General features: G+C 36.1%; 3 protein-coding genes across 5 annotated transcripts in view; 2 read left to right on the top strand and 1 right to left on the bottom strand.

Annotated features, from left to right (window-relative positions):
• Positions 1 to 584: 584 nt before the first annotated feature.
• fam89a (family with sequence similarity 89 member A) lies at positions 585 to 5,833 on the top strand. Its single transcript, XM_007577680.2, has 2 exons — positions 585 to 1,018; positions 3,248 to 5,833. The coding sequence occupies exons 1-2, from the start codon at positions 770 to 772 to the stop codon at positions 3,530 to 3,532; spliced, it is 534 nt and encodes a 177-aa protein (XP_007577742.1). The 5' UTR covers positions 585 to 769; the 3' UTR covers positions 3,533 to 5,833.
• A 5,554-nt stretch (positions 5,834 to 11,387) lies between these two features.
• On the bottom strand, positions 11,388 to 14,150 carry arv1 (ARV1 homolog, fatty acid homeostasis modulator). The gene is made up of 5 exons (XM_007577679.2): positions 13,987 to 14,150; positions 13,610 to 13,729; positions 12,818 to 12,971; positions 12,370 to 12,594; positions 11,388 to 11,709 (listed from the first exon to the last, which is right to left on the bottom strand). The coding sequence occupies exons 1-5, from the start codon at positions 14,083 to 14,085 to the stop codon at positions 11,585 to 11,587; spliced, it is 723 nt and encodes a 240-aa protein (XP_007577741.1). The 5' UTR covers positions 14,086 to 14,150; the 3' UTR covers positions 11,388 to 11,584.
• A 781-nt stretch (positions 14,151 to 14,931) lies between these two features.
• The window catches only part of ttc13 (tetratricopeptide repeat domain 13), a 19,412-nt gene continuing 16,930 nt past the window's right edge, over positions 14,932 to 17,413 (top strand). The window contains exons 1-2 of one of the 3 annotated variants that reach the window (XM_016663855.1): positions 14,932 to 15,196; positions 16,993 to 17,090. In XM_016663855.1, the coding sequence (XP_016519341.1) occupies positions 15,028 to 15,196; positions 16,993 to 17,090 (267 nt within the window). In that variant the 5' untranslated portion in view covers positions 14,932 to 15,027. The remainder of the gene's footprint in view (positions 15,197 to 16,992; positions 17,091 to 17,413) is intronic. The other 2 variants (XM_007577677.2, XM_016663854.1) reach the window with 2 other exon arrangements.

The raw sequence follows: 17,413 nt of genomic DNA, 5'->3' as shown, positions 1-17,413 counted from the left end.
ATCCTCAGAAAATTTCTAGAAAAACTAGATTTTCGTTCCTAAAACTTGAACAATATTTGACTTCTACAAAATTTCTGCAATTATTTTTTTAAATACAATTTTACATATTTTGTCAATTTCTGTTTCAAAAGGTAAAAATGTGTATCTTTTGAAACTAAACAAATGCAATTCCAAAAGAAAAAATCTATGTAGTCAAATATTTTTGACTTTTGAAACTCAGAAATGTGCATGCTTTTGAGATTAATCTAGAAAATTTCTCAGTTTTTTCTTGCAAAATGTTGACTATTGAAGCTCAGAAACTTTCATGAGATTAATCTCAAACTCAGAGTTTTTTTTCTCACAAATTTTCAACATTTGGAGTTCAGAAATGTTCTCATTTTCCTAGAAATTTTCTGAACTCAATCTAAAAAAATGTAAGTTTTTTTTGTCGGAAATGTTCTCCTTTATCTCTATCTGATATGGCCCTCTTGCGCCGTCGTACTTCCGTAATAAAATACTAATAAGTTTCAAAAACTCCGTACTATCCCTTTAAATATTGGGAAAGGAGTTGGGGCTTTTACTTTGTAGCATCATACAGGAAATGTTACGTCACTGGTTCAGTTAACTTAACGCAGCGTCCCTCTCCGCCTCGGGCAGAGAACGCCACGACTGTTGCTCGGTGTGTTCAGCTCTGGAGACGGCTGCGCCCTCGCTCTGTTTGTCGGATTTAACAACTTACCGTTCAGTTATTAATTACCCGCCGGAACTCACTTAGTAACTCACCGGAAAAATGAATGGCAAGTCAGCGAACGGTACGGCGGGGGGAATGGCCTGTATCGAAGGTCTGCCGCCGCTGCCGAAGAGCCTGAGCGGGCTGCTGAACTCGAGCGGCGGCTCGTGGAGAGAAATGGAGAGGATGTACGTGAAGAAAACCATGATCCAGGACGACCTGAGCCGAGGCAGGAATAACGCCGACAGCCTGCTGGCCAGCAAGCCGGCCAACCTGGACGCTGCCCTGGCTCTCCTGCGGAAAGAAATGGTAACGTTTTCAGGGAGTGTTCATCTCCACTGAGCCTGTGTTGTTGTTTTTTCACCCCAGAGAAAGCCGTTTAATCCCGGAGAAATAGTCCTGTTCAACAAGATTAACTCCGAAAGGAAACTCCGGTTGTTAAGCTTTATGTTGCTTCACGTTTTTCTAACAATCCGCCTAATAATTCTGCTCGAATATATTATAAATTAAATATGACCCTTTTATAAATAGGTCTTCCAGCTGTAGTGTTTATTTTTTTAAGTAGAAGTTTTCTTATTAAAAAAAACTAAATTTTGCTAAAAACAGATCAGATTTTATTTATAACACTCTGCAATTTTATCGTAATTTTTATATAACGAATTTTAATGAAAAGAGGAAAAGAAGTCAAACTAATAAAGTTGTTCATAGATTAAAAAAATTAGGGATACGCTAATCCGATTTAAATATTGCCGTTATGGCCGACAACCCGTATTTGCTGATTTTATACACGTTTCACTACCATTTCAACACCTTTGGGGAAACACTACCAGTAACATATGACGTTAAAGGTTAAAGTGAATCATTAAATGTTACATTAAAACCTGAGCTGTGACCACTTTCTCAAAAGATACTAAAAGAAATGTGAGGTTGAGAATGAGCGTATAGTTCAGTAGGAAACAAGGTTATTACAGTTAACTAGAAATGACAAAAACTGAAACGGAGAAAACATTTAACTGAAATAAAATAAAAACAGGAATTAATGGGGAAACTGGAACTATGTTGTGCATTTATAGAACTAACTAAATGTACTGAAATTAGTCGGGGTTTTGGCTGTTCACATCAGTTTTCTGCAAATTACGGCACTTATCCTAATCCGTACAAGTTGGATAAGTTGCCTTTCAGCGTCTTTTGAAAATAGTATCTTCTGTTTATTATTCATTACCCAATTACTGTACATAAAACATTAAATACTTTCACCTTTTTCTTTTCTTTACCTAAAAATTAACCAAAGTATGAACAAACTAATATATAGCTAACAAAACACTCTTAAAAAAGTTTTTTACTTTTTCAATCTATAAAAAAGTTTTAAGGGTGTTTTTGTTGAAGAGCAAACACACTCTTAAAACTAAACTATAAATAAAAATCCAAATACAACCCTGGTATGGAGTTGTGAATTTCCAGTAAACAAACACCTGACAGGTTTTTACAGAAACTCTTCCACTCCTTTCCCAGAGGCAGGGGTATTTATGCCAAACATCTCTTCCAACAATGACCCATTTCTGTAACAATAACATGATAAGAAATGCTGGAAATCATATTTTTTTGTGTTGCAGCAACAAATTTCTCTGCTTAAATTGATTTGTTTTGCAGCTGCCCATCTTTTGCTAAACGTCTGGAGTTCACAGAGCTTAATGACATGGTAGTAGTTCTATATTTTAAAACCACGTGTGTTTGTGACGGTGAAAACAATGCAGAGTTACCGCGGCTCCGCAGTGAAATGCCTTTTTCAGAAAAACAATATGGAGGTCAGATGTCTGAATCATCATTTCCTCCACGGATAATCTGATTTTCAGCTCCATGTTGTCCATTTGCACAACCATAAGAACCACTGTGCAAATGAAGACATTTCAGAAAATATTTCAAATTACTGTAAATGAATTATAACCCTAGTTAGATGCTTTGGTAAATTAAAATAATGAATACTGATGTTGAAAACGTCTTGAAATCACAGCATTAGATGGTTTTCTGTGGTTTTACAGAAGGTTTCTGCAGATTTTAGTTTTTAAAACTGTTTTTGTGAAAAACATAAATGTGGTAATGTTAGAGCTTTATTTAAAGTTATTATGCAGTGAGGAGAAATGTTGGATATGAAGGATTTTCCAGGTTTGGATGTTTCTATGCATCCATTCGTTCTGCTCATTTCTGTCTCCATCCATCCATCCATCCATCCATCCATCCATCCATCCATACATACATACATCCATCCATAATCTGTCTAGTTTCCTATTTAAATCCTGACTTTGCCATTTCTACTTCCTGTTCATTAATGATGAACTTCCTGTTGTTTAATCTGGTCTGGTTGTTTAAAACTGTGAACCCAGACAGCAGAACCTGTTGCATGTTTTTAGTTTTTATCAACATTTCACCAGAAGCAGCTCAGATTTCATCTTCAGTGTCGTCGTATTCCCTTCATGCATCCTGAAGCTTCCTTTTCCCGAGCCGTTGTTAATGGCCGCCTGTGCACTGCGCCCCCTGCAGGTGGGTCTGCGTCAGCAGGACATGTCGCTGCTGTGCCAGCTCTGGTCCCTGCACGAGTCCATCCAGGAGTACAAGGGCAGCTGCCACGACCTGAGCGCCGCCTCCAGCCTCAGCATGATGGAGAACGGCTACTTCGACGAGGACGACGAGTTCTACGCGGAGCCCGGCGCCACGCCCACCGGCGACCACCCGGGCGCCGGGGACGTCGCCGACGGCAACGCCTCCTCATCGGCGGCCAAAAACGGCAAGGAGGACAGCTGGGAGTCCTTCAACGTCGCCATCTGAGGCTTCGATCTGCGCGGGTTTTTTCTGCAGACGGATCCATGTTTTTTAGGGGGCGGAGCTAAGCTGTGAGAAGAGTGTGGCTGGTTGCCGACGGCAACGGACTGCCAAAGAGGAATCCTGTCCGTCTGCAGAGCTGAGATCACCTGGACTCCTTTACTCTGCTGCCAGTCACTCACTTTCTTTTTCTGTTTTACATAATCAAAATATATGAACAAAGTTTTATTATTTATTACATAATATAAATAACAAAGTATTCTTTTTTTTTATTATTCTTTTTGCTCTCTTTGGAAGTTTTGTACAAAAGGTACAGGCAGAAAAGTTGGACTTCAAACCTGAAGGGTGGGATTTTTTTATTTTTAAAGGCATTTCCGACTCTTCAGTAACAGGAAGAGGAACTTTACATCGGTAAAATGTTTTTCAGGTGAGATCCTCCTTCCAGTAAACGGAGCAGAGCTGGTTTCCTGTGCAGGGAGGATTCGTGCAACATTTTATGGTCAGTGTAGCGTCCGTTCTCTGCGGTTACAACCAGCGTTTACTGAGCAGAACTTCACTCAAAACTTTGAAGTAAAACCTGTAATCATGTTTCTGTTTTGCACGTTCAAGCTGCAATGTTGGCATATTCCTGAAATGTGATGTTTGGTGGGAAATCGGAGCAGAATTAGCAGAAATCAACCTTTCTTTGTGGCCTTGCTATTTGAACATCGTATTTCACTGTCTACATCCAGCTAAACCTCTTTTTCCTTCTGGAACTGTAGTGAAAGGTTTAGGGCTGGGCGATAAATCGATTTGATCATTTTTGAGGATTTAATTCTTGGAAAATTCTGGATTTTTGCCACTAATTCACTCATCAGGTTTCCGTAATTCTGAGTGATATCAGGGCGGCCATCTTTGTTTGACAAGCTTGTTTACAGATTATTCAACTGCATGATTAAATATTAGGACCAAGCTTCAGTTTATTTGTTTTTAATTAACAGAGTCGTATTACAGTAGATTTGGAAATAATACAAAAATAAAGTCGTAATTTTGTGAGAAATTTGAAATAAAGATGAGCATTTTGTGAACTTATAAATTAACAGCACCAGGATTTTGAAACAATCAAATCCTGGTTGCTCTGAAGCTTTTCCCTCATTAAAGCAACTCTTTTCCTCACAATTTTAAGTTGTTTTTTCTGATAAAATATTGTCTTTTTTTCTTCTGATTACATTCTGATAAATAAAAAATTTCCAAATACGCCGTCGTACAACTCAGAAACCGGGAAACTGAAAATTTCTGTAAGTGAGCAAAACAACAAAATTGATGAAAATCAGATCTGGGATGAAAAAAGTCAGATTTGATCTTTAAGCCATATCGCCCAGCTCTAAGACGGAGGGACTTTATATTAAAAAAAGTTTAATTTATGGGGAATTTCTGTAAATCTGCCTTATTTCAGACGTAAATGTTTGTCGACGAACACATTCTGGATTGATTTGCTCGGTCTTCCTTCTTCTGTAGCGCGTAAAGTCGCAGTTCTTCCAGGTCAGGCGGCCATTTTGGTTTTTTACCTGTCGGTCACAGACCAATGGCGGTCCTGCTCTCTGCATTGTATTTAGTTAAAGGTGCTGAATGAATTATCTCATCTAAAGAATGTTTTTAAAGTTACTCTTCAGTCAAACAAGCAGTTTTCTCTTCACAAACACTAAATTTATGAAAATAAGATTTATTAAATCTTCGTATTTGCTTGTTTTTTTTATGGCTGCTGGTCATTTCACCTCAAAGCCGTTTCATTTTCTGTCAGTTTTGGTCATTTCATACCGGAAAATGGCCGTAGGTCATTTCATATCAAGTCATTTTTCATTTACTTACCTGCAAAGAAATGAGTTTTATCGACTCCAATCAACAATTTAAAAACATTTTAGCATTTTAAATCTCAGTCTTCCTTATCATCATGTTGGAAAACAAACTTCAAAATGGCTGCCACTTGTTAAAATCTAATTTTTCTCGAGCTTTTGCAAGAATCTAGATGTTTTCAATCTTTATCATGTAATAAACTGAATGTTTGGTTTGTTTATTTGATTGTTTTTGTACCAACAATCTGGATTTTCTTTAGATTTACCCCATCAGATGTTTTTTCTGTTGGATGTCATCACAGTTGGTGCCTTTGTAAAACTGCAGCTTCCTGCTGGACGAACGGAAAGTGAACCGCTGACCGTTGATTATTTGGATTGTATGATGGAGTACCACCATGACTTGTATTGTTTTGATTTCCAGTTTCAAAGAAGTTTACGATAAATTTAGAAAATAAAGTCAAAATGTAAGTTTTGAGAAAATTGGCAACAATGTTTCATAATTGACACCATAATTCTCTCTGAGCAGCTGCTTTACTTTATTTGTGAAAATGTATTTTTAAAAGATTTTCTTGGTTTTTATCTTTATTTTTAAGATTTTGATTGTTTTTCTTTATATTTTTCAACCTATCCTTTACATTTGAATTTTTCTCCTGACATTGTTTTTTTTTTCTTTTGCATTTAAACTTTTTTGTCAACATTTTTTCTCTTGACATTTTGTCCTGTTTTCTTGAAGTTTATTTTATTTTTCATGGTCAGACAATATTTTTGTTTTCTCAGTGTATTGATATTTTTTTATCTCTACAGTTTTTTTTTACACTTTTTAAATATTTTTTTCTGCCAGAAGTCACTCGACATTTATTTTTTCCCCTCTTTTAAACATTTTTTCTGTTTTTCTCCACATTCTGAATACTTTTCCTTTACATTTTGACATTTCTATAAACTCTTTTCTCATCTTTTTTTACTCTATCAACAGAGAAATGTGACCATAATACTCCATCACAGTGATTGTTTGGTCTGTATTTTGGGTTTTAAAGCTGCTCCATGTAGAATTAAGAAAAAGTCCAACTAATCAAATTAAAATTGATATTTTTCTAAGTTTTTCTATTTGAGATGATCCTACTGCAAAAAAGACAGACTGTGGCTTAACTATAACAGAATAAATAGATTCAAATTTGTGCATAATATAAGTTTTCTGAACATATAAAGCCTAAACTGAGACGTTTAAAACAGATTTTAATCCTCTACATGTGGCAGCTTTAACGTGTCGCAGGCAGGAAGCTGAGCTGTTCACGTCTCCCTTCGGGTCATTTGAGGGTATTTATTGCGTGCTAACACTGCGCTCTTTGTACAAATAAATCACAAACCGAATGCCAGCTTACTCCTCTAACAGCCAAAATATTCCCCTTTTTTTAAAATAATTAATGGATGTTGATATTGGAAATGTTTTCTCAGGGTTTTCAGATGCCTGGGTAAAAATGTACCAACACCCACACAGAATGGATTTGTTTTTGAATGTTACAAGCGTCACAATAAAGAAGCAAAAGCCTTATTATTCTTCACTTGATAATTTGGACCAAAGTGGACTCCGTTGACCAGAATGCAATGCGGCCGCTGACGTGTAGAAACTTAAGTGAAAGGTACTTTTTCAAACATCGCCTTCAGGGAGGAATTTGAGTCGTTACATCTGAGAAATCTGTTTTCATGCAACAAAAATCAGAAAAACATGTTAAATGTTTTCTAAATGTCCAAATGTCTTCCCTGGTAAATTTAAACTACAAAATTCATTAAATTAAAAATATGAAATTAGTTCATTTGGATTTTGTTGTTTTTATTCAACAATAAACTAAATTTTTATTAAATCTGTATATCGATAAAGATCCAAAACACAAAAAGGGCTTTAGATTGTTGCATTATTAAAACAAAAATTTTCAATTTCCACAGTTTTGAGGTCAATAAGTGTTTTCTATTTCATTGGAAATTTTTTTATCTTTTTACCACTCTTGACTTGTGGTTAAAATTATCTTAAGGGCCATAATTGGCCCCCGGGCCACACTTTGGACACTGCTGGGCTACTGTTAGCTTAAATCTGTTGAGATAAATCAATGGTGCAAACTGGAAATGTGAAGGTTCTGTTTATTCCTCTGGTTCTGTACCACAGGACTGTTACTTGGACTGTTGTATCAGTTATACTTACTGTACTCATATATTTAATAAAGTCATTCCATGGTTTTCAGGTCTGATGTGATGGTTTCTACTGGGCCAGACTAAAAAAAAGGCTCACAGTGGCAGTAGCCCAGGGCTTCTAGTTTGGTGGGGTGGCAATATACATTTTTTCTTAATACACAGTAAATTGTGTTTGGTTCTGGTAAAAAACCCAGGATAAACCCAAGCCGAGTAGTTTGGGACCAGAAGACATTTAGAGGGATTAAAAATGGAATCAGAGGATGCCAAGAATCAGCATTTGGGTCGTTGTGTCATGAATAATAAAAAAAACCCTCCAACATCAAGCTTCTATAACCTCTCTAAACAATAAATATTACTGGGAGATGCAAACCCATCTCGCAGCAAATTACGTAAAAACCTGTTGGTATTTATTCATTATTGCTGGTTTTAAAGAATTAATGCAAAATGTTGAATGTTTTTATACTGACTTTTTACTGCTTCTAAAAACAAATCAAGCTCTTAAAAAAAACAACAAAAAAAACACCAACCTGTTTTTTATTTTTTTTGCAATAAGTCAATGTTTTTTGGCGTAAGGAAAATTATGAAGCTAAATTGGGGCCATAAAGTTTTATCAAAAGAAAATAAAAAAAAGTTTTAAACAGAAAAATTACTTTGAAACTGAAAAAAAATCTGTAACTGAAAAGTAAATTTTTATTTATTTTTTTTTTCAGTTTCAAACGTTTTGTTTTTCTTCTTTTGAACAAACTTTATGGCCCCAATTTAGTTCTATAGAAAATGATCAGTTTCGGAAACCTCTTGATTAATAAGCCACATTCCACAGGCGTTGCACCGTTACCTAGCAACCACTGCAGAGTTCCGTCCGTCACCTAGCAAGAGCCTCAGCACGTTTAGTCAGCTAGCTTTACCGCTGTATGCGCTGTACAACGGCTGCTGGAAAAGATTATTCTGTTGTCCACTTATAGACACCACTTGTTTACTGCGTTCTTGCTGGTTGTGCAGGAGGCTCCAATTCTGCTTTTCAAAGTTGAATGAATCTTCATTTGTAGCCATTTTTACATGAAAACTTCTTGTCTTAGAATTATTTTGAGCAAAGAATATTCATAGACCGATCCTAACCTGTTCAAGGAAGCACAACAGATCACATTTAATAACACAGACATGGATTCACTTAGTATCAGGTTTTTACTCGTAAGGTTTACTGAACTTGCGACCTTTTTCTTCCCAAAACGTCAACCAGGCTCAGTAAAGCTGCAGCTTCTCTTTCTGCTCTGCTGCTGCTCCACTTCTCCGATGCATCTGACTTGCATGTAAATGCTCCAATCTGCATTTTGGTCTGGAGAAGCCAGTGTGCTCATGCATTTTCAGTGCAATTGATCATTAATGCAGCAGGAGGCTTTGATGCAGCAGCTTCTGCTGCGGGGAGGCTCACAGGAAAAAACTGTTTACATTTTCATGCTGCTTAAATCCTCTGAAGTAATGAATAACTGGGTCATGCAGGACTCATTTCAGTTCTAAAAAATAAAAGCAGTCCTTTGCATGCATTTATTTGGAAGCAATGGTCTCTCTATCTGCAGTCTGTTTGACCGTCTGCTAGGAGATTACAGCAGATTACCATAATCTTGAGTGAGAGAGTAAATCGAAGGTGCTCCTCACTCTCTCCAGTGGATTAACAAATCAGAGCTGCTTGGATGGGCAGAAAGCTTCTTTTCCTTCTGAATACACACTGGAACATCAAATTTGCAGTGAGTTAGCTGCTGGTGCTGCTTTATACGACAGGAGCATTTTAGAGGGAAAATAAGGAGGACATTTCCCCCAAAAAATCTTTTAAATTTCTGAGTGTCGAAAGTGAAAAATTTGATTAAAAAAATCTGAAAATTTGTGATTTCAGAAATTTTCTAGAAAAAACTCAGAAATTTGTTTGAAAAGTCAAATTTGCTAGAAAAAACTCGCAAAGTTTGAAATTAATTTCACAAATTTTCTAGAAAGAACTTGAATATTTCTGAGTATGAAAAGTTGAAATGTTGCTAGAAAAAACTGTGAAATTTAGTTTAGATTAAATCTCCAAAATTTTGTAAAAAATAAGGAAATTTCAGAGTTTGAAAAGTCAAAAATTGGCTAGAAAAAACTTTTTTCTATAAAAAATATGAAAATTTCTTGAGTTTCAAAAAATTGTTAAATTTTTTTCTGACATCCATTTTTTTTAACTTTCTAGAAAAAATAAATCCTGCAATGTGGATGAACTCATCCATCAAGCAGTTCAACATGCCGTTTATCCTTACAGTGTTGCTAACAGATTCGGTCCAAGTGATGAGAATGAAGCAGATATTTAGGGCTCCTCAAAAGCACCAACTGGTGTAAACAATAAAATAACACTTAATTTTACAAACTAAATGATACTACACATGAAAAACAATCTCTACTGTTTTTATAGTCGGTAAACAGGCTAAGTCCTTCCTGCTGTTGGGAAAATATAAGATATAAAATTTTTTAACTTGTTTACTGTAAATTTAGTGCTTATCAGTTGATGTTACTTTCAAATAGTTAAATTATTTAAATATCACTTTGCATTTCAAAATCCAGGTTTTCTGTTGCTTGCCGTAATAACACCAGTAAACAAGGCTAATGACAGAAGGAATGCTACGCATGTAGCATAGCTTTGGAATGATGAGGCATCTGGTGTTGACATGTTGGCGTAGGAATACGCCAACATGTCTGCAGCGTGATGCGGGGTACGCCCTAAACAGTCAGCATGAAATACAAAGAAAAACTTTCAACAAGACCTCGAAGCAGCAGCAGCTGGTGATGAACTCTGTGATTAAACCTGCAGTCTAGGTGTTTACACGCATTACGTGAGTCAGACAGGCAGGCATCTCACCACTAATCCAAAAGAATGTGCAGAGAGCTGCATGACTCCAGTTCAGACAGACTAGTGAAATTACAACCTCGGGGTTTGTTAACGTCATTCCTGGAGAGTGGCTCAGGAACTGGAGCGAGTTAAACAGTAACCTGGAAAACAAGATGGCTGTGTGTTTTTACTTACAAAAAAAAATCACCAAAATCGTTCTGAAGAGTCTTGGCTTGTTGTTCACCTTAAAAAAAACATCCCTTAATAAGCTTTTTTTTTTAAATTAATAAATAACTAATGTTCTGGACTGTTAAAAGAAAGCACAAAGCCTACACTGCAAAAACACAAAATCTTACCAAGCAATTTTGGTTTAGTTTCTAGAGAAAATATTTTAATACACTTGAAATGAGACAAAACTAACTTGAATAGAATAGAATATAGTTTATGCTATACAAATAATAATCCATTTTATTTATGAAGCCCTTTATATCTCCAATCGTAACTGTATATTTACACATATATACATCCAATTGTAATTGTAGTTGAATATCTCCAAATATAACCATATGCAATGTAAAGTTTATAAAAGTTATTTTTATTATTAAAATTTACTTTTCAGCAAGATATAGGAGCTTCATTTCTTCAATCATTTCTTAATATTGGCAAAAAAGTACAAGTTCCACTAGCAGATTATTTCATTTATAACAAGACATTTTTCCTAAGTGAAATAATCTGCTGGTGGAACTAGAACTCGGTTGCTAGGTGACGGGCTTGGGTGGCGTTGCTAGGTAACGGGACGAGTGGAATTACAACTTTTTCTTCAACATTAAGAAATTACTGAGTTAAAAAACTTCTATAACTTACTGAGAAGTTATTTGTAAGTTAGTTTAGTTTCCTTTCCAGTGTACCAAGATATTTGCACTGTAAAAATACTTGGTAAGATTTTTTTGCTTTTGCAGTGTAGAGAACATTTTACAAATCTAACCCGACCTCATGGTCATCAATTTGGTATCAATAGATTCAGATTAGCTTTATTTTGATAAATTTACAAAGTTACAAAAAAAAAATGAAGCAAGATGAAACACTATTATACAAACAAATAATTTACCCCGAAAAGAGAAAACAGTAGTTTTATAAAGCGGGTAATCCATCTCTGAGTTAACAGATATTCCAATCTGAAGATGGTAAAGACAATAATTAAGATGTCCACATGTCCTGGATGCTCCACTGGAGTTTCCTGCAGGTCTGAGTGGTGAGAGTTTCTGACAGCAGGCCGAAGCAAACAGCCACCAGGGACAGACGCCTGCTGCAGTTCAGGACCACTGGGAACAACAGCGTCAGAAAAAACAAACAAAAGAAGAAGGGAATTACTGCAGAAAATGAAAATGACAGTATTTCTCACTAGGGATCCAATCAATTAATTGACTTATGATTAATTGTCACCTAATGGTTTATTAGATTAAAATTAGTTCTAATCAGAGTTGGGTAGTAACTAGTTACTTAATTACATTTACTTGAGAAGCCTTTTTGAAAATAATTACTTTAAGGAGTATTTTTACTGTTATATTTTTACTTTTACTAGAGTAATTTTATTATGAAGTATTTCTACTCTTACTTGAGTAAAACGTCTGCATTTTCTACCCACTGAATGAAAAACAAGCGAATTTTAACCAAAAAGTCACCAGACCTGCAGTTTTTGAAAAATGTATGTAGCCCTTTGTGTTATGAAAAGATGGTGGACTACAAGAGAAAACCCAGATTTTTAAGAAAATGGCCGCTTATGATAGTTAGTCGATAGACAAGATCAATCAACTTTAGATAACTAAATAATTGATAAATTGCATTCCTAATATAAACAAAAAGGCAATACAAGCAAAGCAGAGGAGAAAACTCAGGTTTTTAAGAATAATAAATAAACTGTTAGTCGATCGATGAGCTCAGTTAACTTTAGATTAACTCATTAATCGATCGCCACTTCTCACCTCTGATGGCCTGTGAGTTGGAGGTGAGCACAAACAGCTTGATGAGGCCCAGGCAGAGCGGGGAGTAGTCGTGCTCCCAGATGACGGTCGGGATGAGGAGGACTTTCCCGTAGCAGGACAGCAGCAGCGCCCTGAGCAGCAGGTCGAGCTCCCCGCTCCGTCCCTGCAGACGGGACTCCCACAGCCAGAGGAACGACAGCACGCCGCTGCAGAACGCCGCCAGCTCTGCAAAATGCACCGGATCCAGGAACAGGAGGAACACGTTGGGAAGTTAAAAATGTGCATGATTAACCATTAATTGAAGTTACAAAGATAAATTTCATTTCTTAAATTTAATGGAAAATTGCGATAAAGCAGCTACTGAAGGTTACCATCGACACATTAACATCTGTATTTATTGAATATTTTGAGCAACAAACAAAAATCCTCATATGTATAACCATCTCACCCAGGGCAGCTAATCCAAACTTGCCGTAAAACTCCCATTCCTTGGTGTAACGGATGATGTCAGCCGGGTCGCTGCTCTGCTCGGAGCCGTGGAGCGCGGACCACCGGAGGTACGCTTCACACAGCAGGCAGAAAACACACAACTTCCAGTGGATCTGCGGAACAGCCGAGTGGGAAGCAATGGGTAGAAAAGGAGAGAAAAGACATTTCTACTCCGAGTTCACAAGAAAAAGGCTAACAAGTATCACTAGCTGTGTTTCAATTAATCATAAAATAGCACAAATTCCGAATAAACTTTAAATAAAAAAAAAGTTTTGTGCTAGGATGAGGTGGTTTTTCAGCCAAATCGAACTCATTAATCGATCCCCGCAGCTATTAGTCACGTGAGTAATACCTGAATGTTACTACTGGCGAAAACGCCGAAGAAGACAACAAGAAGTGATCGGAGGATGGTGGTTTGTTTTTGTTTTGACTTTTCTCATGAACAAGCTTGTGTGTGATTTTAATTTTATTTCTTATTTAATGGAAGCACTGCTTTATTTGCAGCTAACTCAGTGTGGCTGAACACAAATGCAAGTCACATTTTGCAAAAGTAAATAAATTGTAAGAACAATTAACAATTTTCCTTCCACTTTGCAATAATTAACTACTTATAGTATTTTCTAACACTTAAAATCCCAGTCAAATACAATAAATGTTACACCTGTAGCAAAAAGTAAAAACCTTTGAATATGTTTACAATGCAGTGATACAAATGTCCAGTTACAAAATGTTGACAACTAATATTACTTACATTTAAGCTCGTGTTGAATAAAATGTGTCTGAAAGCTTGTGCTTTGCACAAAATAGCATCAATGAAGATAATAACTGGATCATATTCAATATATTTATCCACTGGCTTCTGACAGGACTCCTGAAGGAAAGAAAAACAGAGCAACAACAGCAGACGATTAAAGACGACTTAGTTTTTCTTTATGGCATGTTATAAACAGTCAGGACTATTTATTTGGATCATTAACTTTCTATTTACCGACGTTAATATAGTTTTGGAAAGCAGTAAGTTGACGTGTTTTACATTATTGAGGCTACTGCTATGTTGATCTCACACAGAAATCTTCCATCTGACAGCTAAAATAAAATAAAGAAAAACAATAATAAAAATAAACGCACGCATATTGTTATCTTCAGAATCCCGTTGCTGTAATCCCGGTGAAGCTCCGCTGCCTTTTCGTTGCACTCAACACATCTGTAAAATGCTTCTTTCCCCATTCTTACATTTGTCCACAACTAGGAAGAGAAAACTAGAGTTCAAAATAATGTAACCGGAAGAGAAACGGAACGGTACACATTTGACTTCAAAATAAAAGCACCAAATTCGAAACCGTATACTTGAAGCGTCGCTCAGTTAAAATGTAATTTGATACACAGGCAGACCACAGATGGGCATGTTGATGGTTTATTTGCAAGGAGCTTTCACATAATCACCCAGCAGCCTATTAAAACTGTGAATGAAGATCACCAGACACAGAAGATGCCTCAAAGAAATGGTGTCTGCTTTACTCAATAAAGATTGATAAAGATTACATTGCTGGTACAGAATTCTCATATTAAAGTCTGTCAAAGGAAATAAAAAATTCTTCTTAAAAAATCAGATTTATGTTGGTGTTAAAGTAAAAAAAAAATTAAGATTAAAGTTTGATTAAAATCATAATTCTGAAAAAAAAAACCATAATTTAGATATCATATTTCTGATATGAAAAATAAATGTCAGAAAACTGGGGATGAGTTTAATTTCTGAGATTAGAGTCAGAATTTTGAAAAGAAGAAAGTAAAAATTATTTTGTACCACTGTGCAATTTTCTACTATATTAGATGTTCCGATATAGTCGCCTCATATTATTATTAGTTATTATTATTAGTTATTATTAATAATTAACAATTACCAGTAATGGTATTAATTATTATTTATTCTGCCTAGAAACCTAGGTAGAGGAAATGCAAAATAATAATAATAAATACTATTTAATAGAAAGATCAAACATCAGTTTTATTTTGAAAGTGTTCACAGGAAGCGCTCATTTTCGACGTCATGCCGGAAAAGCCGGTTTGACGTGCAGTAGAGCGGCTCGGACGTTGTAGTTTCGATGAGCTCTCAGATTGCGGCTCTCTAGTTCTGACTTGCAGCAGCTTCCGTCACTCATGTAGCCGAACATGGCCCCTGCCAGCCGGGCTGTTGCTGTGGTAGCGCTGTCGCTGCTCTACCTGTGCGGTGGGATAATCTCCACGGAGTTCTTCTCCACTCTCACGCTGTTCAACAACGAGCTCCACAAACAGGGATGCAGTTCGCTGTCCGAGTGGGAGGACTACGCTGCGGACTGCGGTAAGCCGCCTCTCTATCGCTGCCTCTCTACAGTTTGCCACGTCCTGCTTGGTCCAACTGTCACCCGGTTAGCTTAGCAGCTAATAGGCTAATAACAACAAACAGTGACAGCTCAGAGACGCTGACGAAAGTCACCTCTGGCTGGATAACAGGTCGGTGTTAATGAGGCCAGGGAGTTTATACATGTAGAATAAAGAGTAGTTTACTTCTTGTATCACATTTGATTAATTCAGCACAATAATCATATTTCTTAATTGCATAATTTAAAAAAAGAAAATGACAATCTTCGTCTTCTGGGGCGTTTTGCTAGTAATTGCAGCATTTAGGTTTGCTGTTTCACAAAGATTCAGCTTTAAGGACATTTTGTTCTTGGTAATTCATTAAGTAGAGATTTCCTACAAATCTAAACGCACCAGGAACTACATCAGAAACTGACATAAATTCAAATATAACCAAATAAAGCCTTTGTAAGAGATTATTAAAGACAAATCTTTACATTTAACCACATAATTGCACTATAGAATACAGTTTTAGTAGAATAGTTAAGTGTGAAGTTATAGCAAATGAAAATATGAAAACACAGGTTGCATATTTGACTTTAAACCCTTGATTTAATAGTTTGCAGAAATGTCTTTACAGCATCTTCTGTAAATGTTTAGGGATGCGTCTCTTCCAGCTTTGCAGATTTTATTTTTAGAAGCTCAATTGTGTAAACTCAGTTTATTCAAATAGATTTAGATGTATTTTTTCCTTCATTCAAATTGCAGTTTTAAACTTAAAATAGAGCTTTTTCTTTTAGTTTCTCTGTTGTATATAACAGAGATTTTTAGTTTATGTTATCTTTATACTCCTGTTGCATTCAGTAGTTATGCGGTCACCATTATCTTACAAATCCCAGTTTTCCATGCAGAATTTGCATACCCTTCCTGGCTGTGCGTGGTTTTCTCCTACAGGCCAGAAACCTGGATAGGTCACTTTGCTCCTGTTTTTAGATGAGTGTATTTGCATGACCTTTAGGTGCATCCTGTCTATCTCATGGCAGCTGCCCTCCTGCAAGCCTGGACAGGATTAAATGGGTAAAGGAAACCGATAATGGCGGATTTAAAAGCTCCCAGCAGATTCAACGTTATTTAAATAAAAACTCTGCATTCTTATCCACACATGCCTCGTTGTTTTGTAATCCTTTATTTTAGGGATAAAACGATTAATCGGAGTAGTCATGATTAATCGATTGTTGAAATAGTCGTCAACTGGAACGTACAGACTCAAAAAAGTCCATTTGGTAAAAAAACCCCAACATATTCAGAGCAGTAATTAAGCCAAAATTGTACAAAAAAAATTAAACATTTTGCTTTCAAGATAAAAACACTGTTAACTGTAAATATGCTTTAGCCAAAAGTCATCAAGTGACCCAGTTTTAGCTTCACCTGGTTCAAATTTATTAAAGAGGTGTTATAAAGTATTGCTCTAGATTTTATACAGTCAAATATTTTTCTTATTTAAAAAAGGAATTAAATTATTTATATATTTGTGTCTTTTCTATTGCAAAAGAAATTAAGTAAAAGAGGTTAATTGTCAGAATAATTGATTAATCAATTACTAAAATAATCGGTAGTTGCAGCCCTAATTTCTCTGTATTGTTTTTGATATTAGTGGCTGTTCAGATTAATTGATTAATCGTCAGTATAATCAATTAATTGATTACTAAAATAGTTGGTATTTGAAGCAGTACTATTTTTAATTCACTTCCACCTTGAACATTCAGTGTGTATTGTCTAATTGAACATTTGTCTCTGCAGAGTCTTCAGTTCTACAGTTTGAGGACCCCGACTGCGTGGAGGGAAGCAACCCGCCGTGCGAGTCGGTTTTCTCGCTCAACGCTGAAAAAATCCTGGTGAGCTCCACACTAATCAGATCTACCACTGCTTAGTTTAAAAAAACAGATTACATCCAGTTTATACCACCTAAACTCAGAAAACTCTGAGCTTTTAGCTGCTACAGCTGAGTTGCAGCTTTGAATTTTCCGTTTATTGCTGATGACTCATTTGAAAGGCAAATGGAAATAACTCGGTTTAATTTAGCCTGCATCAGGTCTTCATTTATTAAGTTGAGCTTCTATGTTTAATAAACAAACTAAAAAGATTTAGTGATGTAATCTGTTGTAGGGCTGTTGTAAACGAATATTTTAGTAATCGAGTAATCTATCGATTATTCTTA

Source organism: Poecilia formosa, unplaced genomic scaffold (assembly GCF_000485575.1).
Source record: "Poecilia formosa unplaced genomic scaffold, Poecilia_formosa-5.1.2 Scaffold450, whole genome shotgun sequence".
Lineage (NCBI taxonomy): Eukaryota > Metazoa > Chordata > Actinopteri > Cyprinodontiformes > Poeciliidae > Poecilia > Poecilia formosa.
This window is presented reverse-complemented; position numbering and strand designations above follow the sequence as displayed.